Genomic DNA, 13282 nt, shown 5'->3' with positions numbered 1-13282 from the left:
TGTGAGAAGAGCGCAAGAAGGAATCTGTGGGCACAGCAAGGCCCCGGCTCTTTATCTTATTGTGGATAGGGAGATAATAAAGGTCAAAGAGCCTGAGGAAGAGGGTGTGAGAGGGAAGAAAAGGGAGAATACATGAAGACAGATGGAAATGTGAAAGCCAAACAAAAGACAGGAGATGGGAGGAAAGGAGGGGACGAGGGCATCAACAAGATAAAACGGGAGGGAGGGAATGATTGCATGTACAGCGTCAAGTGCCGACTTTTAGACCTAGTTTCTTCTATTATTTATTTCCTTTTAAGGACTTTGACACTAAAGTAACTCAGACATAGTTACACTGCTCCTGAGGTCACATTAGGCTAAATGTCAAGTTAGCAGCACTCTAATCAGAAAAGTCTGACAATCAGACCTTTAATAAAAGTTTATAAATGATCTGTGCCCAAACTGTACTTGAACTGTGGAAAAATGACAACAATGTGTCAAAAGAAGTGTTTTATGTTGGGGATACACAGGCCAAACGCTGATAAAGTAATTAAGAGGATTTAATCCGGTAACATATACAGATGTCAGTTTATTAAATAAATCCTCCTCCGTGAAGGTTATAATACTCAGCTTTTATTCAACAACGAAGTTGATTCAGCTGTGTGATCATTTTGGAGGCTGGTGAACTGTGTTGCATTATCAAGAGAGGTGTTTCTGTTATTTTACTTAACTTTATTTATATAACTGTATAACTGGCAGACAAAATAATAGAAACACCTGTCTTTATAGCAGCACACAGAGCATTACTGTGTAAGCAACATTGAGATGTTGCTTACACAGTAATGCTAATAATATGATATGTAATACATTTGTAGTAAAATTTTGTGTAAGATTCTTCTGACTGATGGTGGTCAAGCTTGGATCTGATCCAGGATCAGCTTTCACAGTTTAAACAGAAACAAACAAGGAAACAAACTGAAGTGAAACCAGTCTGACAGACTGTGACGGACCAGTTTTTCTGTTCAGCCTGATGCTCTCATCACTGGGGTTAGTTAAAGCTTGACTGAAGTTACATTAAAGTCACATTAAAGTTTGTATTTTTACATTGTGGTATTACCACTTTGGATAATCCCTACACTACTCAGTGAAAGTATTATTATACTATTAACAGCAAAATGTGCTCAAAGTATTAAAAAGTAATGCAGACAGAAAGGCTCTGTCAGTGTTATGTTATTATACTGGACTATTATTACTGATTATTCACTGCATTAACATATAAGCGACATTTTTTTATGATGCAGCTGGAGACAGTTTTGACTTGTTCATATACTATCTACTGTAGTTCAGCCTTTATCATCATCATATCATATCTTATAAGGTGATCATATGTTTTGTATGTGGAATCTCAATGTGCAATAACTAGTGACTATATCTGTCAGATAAATGCATTTAGGTTAAAAGCACAATGTGTCTGAAGAAGAAAATGGATTTGATATATAGAGATACTCAAAGTACAAGTAGCTCAAAACTGTAGATAAATACAGCACTGGATTAAATGTTAATCCCAACCAACACTGCTTTTTGCAGTGGTGATTAAGTTATTTAAAAATTGATGTGCTCTTTGTGTTTTAATTATGTCTTCCCCTTGTAGAACATGTGTTATGCTTACAGTATGTGCGTGCTTATGCATATAGATATGAGGTGGGGGGGGTGGGGGTGGGGGGGTAGACTGAGGACAAAGCAGGTGACTGGGGAGAGAAGAACAGTATGTTTTTTGACACCCCCCCCCCCCCCCTGTGGGTGTGTTTTGCGGCGCTGCTCGGTTCAGCAGATGTAGGTCAGTCAGCGGCGGTGTTCCTTATTGGGCCCACAACTCTCAGCCTGTCATCTTCCTGCTTACTGTCTCAGCAGCGCAGACGGCCTGTGATGTATTTTTAATCAGGTTCTACCCATAACCCAGTTCTGCTTCAGTTTCACCCAGGCTAAGTCTCGGTCTTAAATTAGTACCCTGTCAGCCAGCGTGGCTGATTGCTCTGATGTGTGTGGGTGTGACTTAACTGTGTCATCCTGTATAGGTTCAGTTCAGACGCTCTATAGGTGCAGAGGATCATCTTTTCATGCCTCTGCAGCTCTCTGTCTGTGCATGTGCACACTCTCCTGTCTGAATGTGTAGTCAGTGTGCCCACATGCTGCGTGTGTGTGGGTGTACTCGGGCATCCATGATCAAGGCCGTGCTCTAATGAAGGCATGCAGGCCTGCAGCCCACCTCTGTCTGTCTCCCTCCCTCGCTTTCTTTACCTCCCCTCCCTCGGCCAGTTGGACCAGAGTGTGCGCTGGCGTCGGCGTTGCAAACGGTAATGGTTGTTCTTGTCCAGGCAGATGGAGGGCGGTTTTGTTTGCGAGACATCCCGGAGTGATAGATGTTGAGCAGTCAGCCGTGTTCGACGGGATCCAAACGCCATAGCAACACAGCCAGCCAGGCAGGAGGGAAGATGGGGAAGAGGGTGGCTGGCTGGAGAGGACAGAAAGAGGGGGGGTAAAAAAAAAAAAAGAACAGATGAGAAGGAAATTGCTTCAAAGACAGAGAGAAATGTGAGTAGATTGAGGTAAGCTTCAAAGATAGAAATAGAGATAAAGGAGGAGAGGATGAAGAAAAAGAAAAAAAGATGTGTAGGCCACAGAGGAGGGCAGTGATAAATGGCAGTAAACGGCTCTCAAGCTGTCTCTCTTTAATGCCCACGCCCACTGGGGTATCTGTCCTCCCCCCCATCCTATAGACAATAAACGAGAGAGGAGGGAGACTAACGCACACCTTCATCACTGTCATAGATTCTCACCCCCTCTCTGCCTCTTCCCTTTCTCCTTCCCTTCTTTTTCTCCACTCTGCCGTTTGCGCCAGTATGACTGATGCCTACAGTTTACTACTGTACATGTGGAGATTCATTGGGTCAGTGCCTTTAGCTGTGGCCTCACTCTGCTCCTGAAAGCACCAGTCGATCTATGAAAAGCCCATCAACGTTGGCCGAAAGGTTTATTGGAACCCAGTTGTCAGTTGCGCCAATTTGTCTGACTCATCCGTTGCTGACACAGGCCCGCCACAATGTCACCTCAAAGTCTGTCGACAGGTGTGTGTGTGTGTGTGTGTGTGCGTGTGTGCGTGCGTGCGTGTGTGTGTGTGTGTGTGTGTTTGTGTGTGTGTGTGTGTGTGTGTGTGTGTGTGTGTGTGTGTGTGTGTGTGTGTGTGTGGGGTGTGTTTGTGAATGCATTTGAGTGTGGAGAGATGTATAGAAGTGTGTGTGTGCAGATCAGGATGCTCAGCACACACTGCTAATAGTTCTGTGTCACCCCTCTTAGCGCCGAGCGGAGATGACATCACTCCTCTCCTCTCCTGCCTGCCTCTCGTCACCTGCAGGGGGGACGATACAACCCTTCCACCCCCTCCTCCTCTCCTTCCCTGCATCCCTCTCTTCCTTTCCCCTCTCTCTCTCTCTCTCTCTCTCTCACTCTGTCAGTCACACACTGCAATGTACTGGGCGACCAAACAGCCCTTGAATGTGAAAGCGCTCAGTGTTGTGGTGAAACAGTACAGCCCTTGAGCGACTCTCCTCGCTGTTTTTGGACTCGGTGTCCCAGAGCAGGGAGCAGGTATCATAACAGGATTAATGTGTATCTTTCTCATTCTGTCACACACTTGTTATCGCAAGTCTGACAGGCTGCATTCGCTGTAAACACACATCTCGAGAGGGAGACTGTCCCCGACAGCAGGCTCTGGGGATTTCATCCAAGACATCTTTGAAATAATGACAGAAAGCGTGTGAAGTGTGTTGTAGTGTTTTGGGTTTTTTTTTGGAGACTTCATGAAGGTGAAATACTCGAATCAAAGACGTTTGGAGTGATAAGGCAGCAGAAATGGTGTTCCCCTTTTTTATGAATAGAGAGGGTAGGACCAGTTAATTAATAATGTCTCTTTTAATGCTCAGTTTAAGTTTCACATCATCAAAAAAGCTGCTTTAGAGGTTTTTCCACATCATGAACATTTGCAAACATTAGTGAGGAAACGCTTCTTCAGCCTCTTTACTTTGAGTCTCAGGCTGCACACTGTATTTCTGTGTTTGTGGGCTGCGTTCACTGTGATAGTCCTTGCTCTGCACACTGTTAAAAAAGTGCTGAGTGCAGCAGCAGAGCGCTCGCCTAAGGTGGAAACATATGGTCTCTCTGAGTGGAACCAGCAGTAATGTAAAAACCATCCTGGTCCCTGCTAATCTGCTTCACAGCAGCTTAAATACATTGGATAAGGTGCGTGGGGCAGGTCCTGAGTCACATGATGTTTACAAAGTATTTGCAAAATAATACTTTTAGGTTAGTTTTACTTAACTTTTCAGGCTAAATAGCTGTTATCCTCTGTATTAAACTCACTTTTAAAACCATTTTATCATAGTTGAGAGCATTTTTCTTTCATTAACTTCAGTCTAAAGGCCAGAATAAAGAATATACTGATTTTATAAATACTATTTGATCCAGGTCAGGACTCTGACTTCATAACAAGCCAGATTTTCATATTCATAGCCCCTGGTGTGAGTTGTGAATGGAAAACTTTGTCCTGGCAGCTCTAGTGGAAATTGGCTCAAATTTGTAATGTTTCTGGTGCTGTATAGTGAAACAGCTGTTCCTTTGAAGTGAAAACCGTTGGGTGGGAATGAGTGAAGAAGAGTAAACTCAGTTATTAGCAAGAGTGCACAGTGTCTTCACCGCAACTGTTTGAGCTGTAAAAGGTGAAAAGTGTATCTTCAGAGGTGGCGTGAATACATACAGTATTCTACAGTGTTTTTGTACTGCAGCTCTGTCTGGTCCAAGTCTGAAGATGGTAAATTATTCATTAGATGGGGAAGTTTAAACACTGCTCTGAGAGCAGGGGAATGTGAACATGGATACTCTTGCATCATTCAGCCATTTTACATCCAGACCTTCAGATCACACACACACACACACACACACACACACACAGCAAGTCACAGAAAACCAACAGTAAACCAAGAGTGTTTCCTACATCTATAGATGTCTCATTTTTTGCCAGTAGGGAGACTTTTACAAGATCAGTTAGAAAAAAAAAAAAAGAAGGAGGGAATTATGCAAAGGCTGTGTGTGATGTCGGGGTGAATTTTGTTTTTTCCCTCACTGTCTCTCTTTTTCCTCCTAGCATTCTCTGTCTCTGTCTCTGTGCCAGTCGCCTCAGTAGCTAGGCCTGTGGGTGGGTGGGGGGGTGGAGGCGATGTATCTCCAGGGCACGTGTGCACCGCCTGCCATAAACCAAAACCCCATTAAAGTGTCCTCTCTTCTCTGCACAGGGCATATAAAACCATCGAGGATGATGACCTAAAGTTTCCCCTGATCTACGGCGAAGGGAAGAAGGTAAGAAGTAGCTCGGCGACCGCTCGCTGACAAACTTACTCCCACGGCCTTGTGCGCCTCGCCTGTAATCAAAGCTCGCCAGGGCACCATTAGTCAGCACCCCTCACCCCCATCACTGTGTGGAGGAGCCTGCCAGTGGAAAGCATTCCTGGCCTCTTTTTCCACACGGATTCACATCCTGCACAAACCTATGGCACAGAACATCTCTCCACTCTGATGGACTTTTTGCTTTTATGTCCCGCGGGAGATTAAAAACGTAGCACTAACACAGATGGGGGTCAGTGGTGGGAGTCCCTTTTTAGATGATGAAAGTGTGATGAAAGACAGATGAAAAATGGCCAAAAACTGACGTATGTTAATTGGAATATAATGTCACTAAAACACGGACTCGCAGGAGAATCTTGTCAGTGTTTTGACAGAAAACACAAAAGAAAAGGTCAAGAGAGCGCAGCACAGTGTTCATGACATTTTCCTCTTCCTCAGTGATGCTGGACATGTGCTGGTGTGCAGCATCTTGTCCTTGATGCGCGAAAAAGGTCAGAGAGGAAACATGATAGACGTCAATATGTTCTCTCTGTGGCCTTCTCCGGTTTTCTGTTAAACACAGACAGACAGTAGATCCATGTTTGACGGATGACTGGGGCAGATGTCACCCTACAGTACTCTCTGCCTGCAACCACGTTCGGGTTTACCCCTGCACAGTTGGCCGTGCCCACGTCGTATCCTCTTCCTTTGAAGTGAGTCGTGGAGATGGATGGCTAGATAGAGTGAGGGAGCTTTGTGCAAGGGAGAGTAACGCCAGAGCACTTCAAAGCCCGGCGCGCAGCCTGCTGGGCCCCAGCTCTCAACAATTAATCCCAGGATGTTTCCCCTTCTCTGCCGGAGGAGCTTCACGGCCACTTTGAAACACTCTCCCCTCTCCGTCTACTTCTCTCTCCCTCTCCGTGCTGCATACTGATCCAAGCTCATACCTACCAGGCCTCACTTGCCCTCGTACTCCTCTCCCCGTCCTTTTGTGCCACGCTTTTTCATATGCTGTACAGTAGATTCAATTAGCCCAGTTCCCCAGTCTGGTGCCAGCAGCCATTTTTAGAGGCTGCGGTGGCAATCTGTGCAGACAGAAGGAATCAAAAGGAGTTTCGTACATCTTACAAATGAGTTTGATGGCTTCCGGGACTTGGGGAACGATCATTAGGCACTTACAAAACTGGAAGATGCTGACGATGAGCTTGTATTTATTTGCCTAAATGCTGCGCATCCATCCAGATAAAGGTTGCCACTGGGAGTAGTCTGCATTCTTCAGTGAAATGGCACTAGGGATATGTCATGCAGATTATTCTTTACAGTTATCAGGGATGAAAGTCACATTGTATTTTAATGACTTCATTCAAGGAGGATTCACAGGGATTATATATGCTCTCGTTCAAAAAGATGTTGCTTCACAGTCACACACATTTAGTATATTTCTGAAACCTGCTTTATGAACACAAGCAGTTCATTAGAACAGGCTGGGGTCAAATTAAGTGCCAAAACACAACTATCAAAATTCATTTTTCTATTGTGGCCACTGGTTAATTCCACTTTATTAAAACTTGGGTCTTATTTTTGTGTGTCTTTGCTGGTTCAACTTCAACTTCCTGTACTCGCCATACATCACAGTTTTTCTGTACAATGAATACCAAAATTTTGGCTGCACTCACTCACAGGCTCACCTCCAAATAAAATGGGTTATTGATAATCTGGCTAAACCGTTAGCTTCACTGATCATTTGACTGCTCATGTTTCTTACTCCTTCTGAATTTGTTGTAATCAGGCCGTGTTATCATAACCAATGTAAATGATGACTAAAGCTACAAAAATGACACCCAATTCATAATAAACTCAAATTCTCAAAACTCCTTTCAAAATTGAATAATAATAATAACACTTGTGAGTTCATTTGGCTCAAATGGAGGTTGTGCTTCACACGCCTCTGATCTTTTGCAGGCTCGTGTGTTGGCGACCATCGGGGTCACGAGAGGTCTCGGGGACCACAATCTCAAAGTGCACGACTCCAACATCTACATCAAGCCCTTCCTGTCCTGCTGCCCAGAGGTAGGCTCCATTTTGAATTGTATCCTTCATCTTTCTTTGCAGTGTGTAACAGGCAAAGAGAAATTACTCACACACCCAACTAAGAGTGTTAATAGTCATAATAAAAGTTTGGGAATCGATTTATTCAACCATTCTTGTGAAACTTCGGATCAATGGTTTTCTACATTTCTATTATTTGAATAGAACAGTATGTATCTTTTACTTTTCGCTCACAAAAAGGTTGGTAAACAAAGATAACACAACTCACACACACACGTCCTGTAACACTTCTGTTGGTATGCGTTTTGGTGTAGAAATCTGTGTCTCCTCTTTTCCGGATTTGTTCCTTCAAAAAGTGACATTTTAAAGTAGATCTGGAGGGACGGAAACTCATGTTTGTAACTGTTATTACTAATTAATATTAATATTCAGTTGTTGCGAAGGTCATCGACGTGTGAGCATTACAAAACAGAATAAAGGAAATGTAACTCAGAGCATCAATAGCAGGAAGTTCACAGTGTTGCAGTATTTTATGGTGGATCTTTCCTTTTATTTTACCTCATGACCTCCTGATAAAATGAGAGTGCATAGGTAACAATAGGTAAAAGGCCTTTTGGCTGTTCACAGTCCACACTGTGAACTGCGTGGTCAACCTGCACATTAACATTCCCCACCAGCCGTCCCTCTCCAATGACTCCTTTCCTTCCCTGTGTCTACTGCACGATTGCAGTAGTAATGAAGCCCATGAATTCTCTTGATCTTTAATTCATCACCCTCCGAGTTCAGTCATAGTTCAACCTCGCTTTTTGATCTTGAATTTCTTTTCCGATTTCCCCTCCCAAGACCCCTGAAGTCGCTATTGTTTCAGACAGGGCATAAACACACTATTGGTATATGTACGACATGTCAGACCTGAGCAGTAGAGGTCCCACTGGATGTTAGATGTAGGAAAAAAACAGTTTCTATATAAAGAAATCATGTATGTGGGAGAGGTGGGACTGCGCTGTGCAGGGTTTGTGAAAAAAAAACGTTTCTGCCAAGATATAAATACTGAGTGCTCACAGGATATAAAGAAAAAAAAGCTAAGAAAAAAAGCTGACCTTGACATTTGGAGTCACCAGATCATACTCATGAGATCAAACGTGAGCGTTGAATCAAAAAAATCAAATGCTACGGTCATGACCCGTCATCCAGAGAGATTTTGCTGCTGTTTCAAATCTGTTTTGAAATTGATTCTGAGAACTACCATCTCCTGGATCTCATGGATTGATAACCTTGCTCCCTTTCTTTCTTGCAAAGCTTAACTTAAATCAAAAGGTTTTACGACTACATGGAGGCTCATGATCCACACAGAGGTCATTCTGGTTCCTTTACTAGGGCTTTCACAGGCACTGTGGTCACGCTGTGCTGTTTTCTCAGTAGCCTCTGCAGTGGATTGGTGTTTCTGCTGTGAACAGGCAACTCCTCCGTGGAAGGAATTACATGAAGCTAAGGCTAACTAAGGTTTTTGGTTTTTGTTTTGTTTTGTTTTTTTTGCTGTCCAAGGCCTGTGGGCATTATTTTGCATGCCATTTCAGAGTATGCTTTTGTTCAACCATAGTAATTTGAGAGTTTGGGTTGCCACAGTAACATAACATCTCTTTGTTTAAGCGTGTCTTTTAAAGATTGAGGCCATCAATTGCTTTGAGAAAAATACACAGAGGAAGATGTGACAAGAAAATTGGGCTTAAATGCTCAATTCACTTAAATCAAGAAAAATAATTTTCTCACTTACTTCTGTTGTTATCAATCCACTCCAAGAGATTTTGGTTTTATTTGCAAAGATTTTGAGATATCAATATTATTTTGTGGTGCTCCACAGTGTCTCCATTAGTCAGGATAATACATGGCAGGTTCCACATTGATTTTCCATACTAATCGTTTACAGTAGAGTGCTGCAGGGATGATGTATTTTAACTCATTCTAACCCAGATGTTAGCGTCACGCTGGTTCCCTCAACAGAAAGACAAAGGAATTTTTTTACACTGGCTTATTATTATATTGCAGAAAATAAGCTCTCTTACAAACATAAGTCTATAATGCTTTATGATTTTTTAAGCCTAAATACAATTGCCAGAAGCTCATGTTAGGCAATAAACAAACTATACCACGGTCACATGACTTCAAATTCACTACCACAAAACGTCCAACTTGTAGTTTGATTTAGCGCTTACCTCTAATACAACAGCCTTTCCTCTTACAAAGTTAGTAATAGTTTGCAAAAGTGTTAACGTAAAGTATAAACACAGTGAGGCTGTAAAGGTGGACTGGTGAGTGGATCAGTATTTGTGTTTGGCATGATGACATTTAACGTCCCCGACAACCTCTGTAGTGTCATTTAGCCACTTCTTAGCAACCGGCCTTTTTTTAAGAATGGTAAAAGCTTAAAGAAATAATAACTGGGAAATTTACCGACGTATTTTATGTCGTAGAATTAAACGTGAAAATGTCTGTTAACCACAGACCTTATTTTAGTAATCTAATCAAAAACCCATTCAAAAAACCCATAGACTTTGGGATGAGGGAACCATTGCTAACATGCTAACTAATTTTCAGGTTTTAGGACACATTAGTGCAGCACTCTATAGAGGTGGAGGCAGAAAAGTTATAAGCAAATATCTCAAAGCCTGGACAGATAATTCCTGAGATATTTGGAAAAGTAAGAAAATTATTTTTTTTTTCAATTTGGCTGAACTTACCCTTTAAGGTTAAAGATAACCTTTTATGTGAAATTAACACAAAGACACACACACGCAACTCAGGTCCAAGTGATTCCTAGAAACCATGCACATCTCTCAATCCTCATTGTCTTTCCACCCCTTCACCTTCAGGTCAGAGTTTACCCACTAGCGCAGTGTGAACACGGAGCCGATGATGTTCTGGTGCTGGGAACTGACGGTCTGTGGGACGTTCTCTCCAACCAGGAAGTAGCTGAAGCAGTCACCTGTTTCCTGGCAAACTGCGACCCCGATGATCAGCACAGGCATGTTCACTCATCGCACAGCTGCAGCCGCCAGTCAGGGCTGAACTTCCTCTCACCCTGTCTTATTTGGAGAGGATGAACGTTGTTATCTTGTTGTAATTATGCAAATTTCCAAACATTTAGATAAGTCATTTCTCTGATGTCAAGGAAAAGCTTGTAAGACTATTAATGAGGCGCTCTGACTCTTCTTCTCCTGTGAGCTTAGTTTCAAAAGTTCATCTTAACATTTACTGATTTTTTCTTTTTTTTAATTTCGTCTAGCTGCAGGCAGATGTACTTAGTCAAATACTGTGCATAATCATTATCAGATTCGACCATTTATCTCTTTGTTTATCACTATGCCAAGACTACGCCTTAATCATTTATCACTTCTCTTATGTCAGGTACACAATGGCAGCTCAAGACCTCATCATGAGAGCACGAGGGGTGCTGAAGGATCGCGGCTGGAGGATATCCAACGACAGATTAGGCTCCGGAGATGACATCTCTGTCTACATCATTCCCCTCATGTACGGCAACAAGCAGAATTAGCAGAGCGACGTAACTACAACCACCACCACCAAAATATAACCCTGCCTTGAACTCCCAACTTCTACAGTTTCCCACGTCCCTTGTGCTCTGTTGTTAAAAGTGCTTTAGTGTGGACTTCCTCAATTGCTGAGGGATCCATGACGTCTCTGGTCAGAGACGGGATTTCTGACCAGGCTGTTTTCCCCCTTGATCATCCGAGGATGATCATATCCCTTCTTTTTGTCTGGTCCTTTTTTTAACAGAAAAGAAACTACTGCAGAAAACTGAATCATGAAAAGTTGAAGTTGAACTACTGATATTTCTTACCCCCAATCTTCTGTGTTTTACTGAGGAAGCCATCATGAACTTTGTTGTGAAGCAATGCAAAAGGTTGAGAGCATGTTCTCTCATGGACGAGATGGTAATATGCATCTCAGGATTGCTGTTACTAACTAATGCACAATATATATATATATATAAATGTGAAAATGTAAATACTCCCAGGTATAACATATTTGATAAGTGTGTTTGGTTGAACACGTGTACAGTGTAAAAAAAAAAAAAAAAAACAACCAAAAAAAAAAAAAAACTAACCTGAAGACTGATGTCGTGTATATATGAATCATTCCTCCTCTGTTCCATGTAGGTTTTTGATGTAGCCAGGTTCAGTCGTCTGCAATTGTTAGTCTGTTGAGAGGAAAAATTAACTTGTAAGCCTTCTGTAGATAGTCCATCAGCTGGTTCTCCTAATGCTGCAGCTGTTTTTTTGTTCATTTGTATCCCTTGCGTTGCAATAATGTACGCACTATTAACAAAAACTTTGAAACACATTTATGAAGAACACAAACAGTAGGAGTCCTGTTCACCCTGCTTACAACATCTCACTACACTGTATAATCTAGCCAAGCTTTTATATTAATTCAGCTTTAAGAGGGAAAAAAAACAATCAAGTCTTTCTGTTGCATTTATTCACCATCAGCCATCTACCTCATCATTTTGTTCCCTTGTCGTTGTCCTCTTTAATGGCTGTTTGCACGCCACATTGGCTGCATCCTCAGCTGCTACCTGTGCCATTATTTAGTTACATTCTCATATTTGCTCCTGTGTCTGCAAGATTGGTAAAAATGTTTTCAGAAAAGCATCGAAGCAAAAAAAAAAAAGGAGCTCCCCACAGTCATGCACTCATTTTACCTTTTGTCAGTATCTGTTTGATATATCAACCTTATTAAGATAAACTCATCCTCATGAATAGCAGGTGCCTCTAACAGTGAGAATTCATAGAACATCATTGCAGACAATTATATTGACAACATTTAACCTTATGTGTCACTACAATCGATATTGTTCCCGGACTCAGTGGTTTTCCACATTTTAGCTCATTTAGTTTAGTTTGTACTTTCCAGCTACTACTAATTGTGCACAAATGTTGTATCTCACCTGCCGTACGAGCGGTCCAAGCTGGTGAAACGTGGAACAGAGTAACTTAATTTAAATGTATAAATGTAAATAACTTTTTTCAGTGGACACTTCTCTCCTCTCTCTTACTGTAAGTGATGTACATCTTACCGAAACGAAAATAAGTAATTTGTACCGTTTTGAAAATTTGGGAACAGTATAAAAATTAAAAAATTTAAAAAAAAAAATGTTTAAATGCTCATTTTCCTGCTCTATTAAAAAAAAATGACAACACCTGACTTTTTCACGTTTTCTTTCATGTTACTCTGCTGTGTCGCTGATGAAAAGTCGGTGTGCTGACTGCGTAGTAGACAGGTAAACAAGATGTGAGTGACAAGTTCGTGGGAGTAAAAAGACAAACGGGGAAAATGACATAAAGGTTACTCAACACTTAATGTCCAGGCCCAACGACGGCCATGTAAGAAAGAGGACGTAGTTTTAGTTTATTTTAAGAAATGAACCAGTCATGACCTGTCTGCTCTGGTACACTGCAGAATTTTTTTACTGTCATGTCCAAAAAGGAAATGCAATTCTTAAAAGAAACTCTCTGTAGGAACTTGAATAGGGACAAACTCACTCCCTTACACTCCAGTAACTCTATAGAATGGCCATCACCAGTCAGACAAACTGTGTCAAGTGAGTCCCAAAGCAATATGTGGATGAAGGATGAAGGGTATCAGTTCACAGAGTCGCTTGATAGAAGATTTCATGGTGTAGACTGCTGCGAGGGGCGAAATTCGACACTGAAGCACTAACACCCAGAAGTGATGAAAGACAACTTGATAACAAAGAGAGAAAAAGTGCAAGAGATGTTCATCCCTATTTCAGCTGGTT

General features: G+C 41.9%; 1 protein-coding gene across 1 annotated transcript in view; it reads left to right on the top strand.

Moving 5' to 3' along the window:
• Positions 1-11556, top strand: part of ppm1h (protein phosphatase, Mg2+/Mn2+ dependent 1H) — a 34575-nt gene extending 23019 nt beyond the window's left edge. Inside the window, exons 7-10 of the mRNA XM_022756021.1 lie at positions 5325-5388; positions 7375-7482; positions 10332-10483; positions 10867-11556. Of these exons, the coding sequence (XP_022611742.1) occupies positions 5325-5388; positions 7375-7482; positions 10332-10483; positions 10867-11014 (472 nt within the window). The 3' untranslated portion in view covers positions 11015-11556. The remainder of the gene's footprint in view (positions 1-5324; positions 5389-7374; positions 7483-10331; positions 10484-10866) is intronic.
• Positions 11557-13282: the final 1726 nt, after the last annotated feature.

The sequence above is a fragment of the Seriola dumerili genome, unplaced genomic scaffold, assembly GCF_002260705.1.
Source record: "Seriola dumerili isolate Sdu_G_001 unplaced genomic scaffold, Sdu_1.0 BDQW01000242.1, whole genome shotgun sequence".
Taxonomy (NCBI): domain Eukaryota; kingdom Metazoa; phylum Chordata; class Actinopteri; order Carangiformes; family Carangidae; genus Seriola; species Seriola dumerili.
Note: the sequence above shows the minus strand (reverse complement) of the source record. Positions and strands in the feature narration are given on the sequence as shown.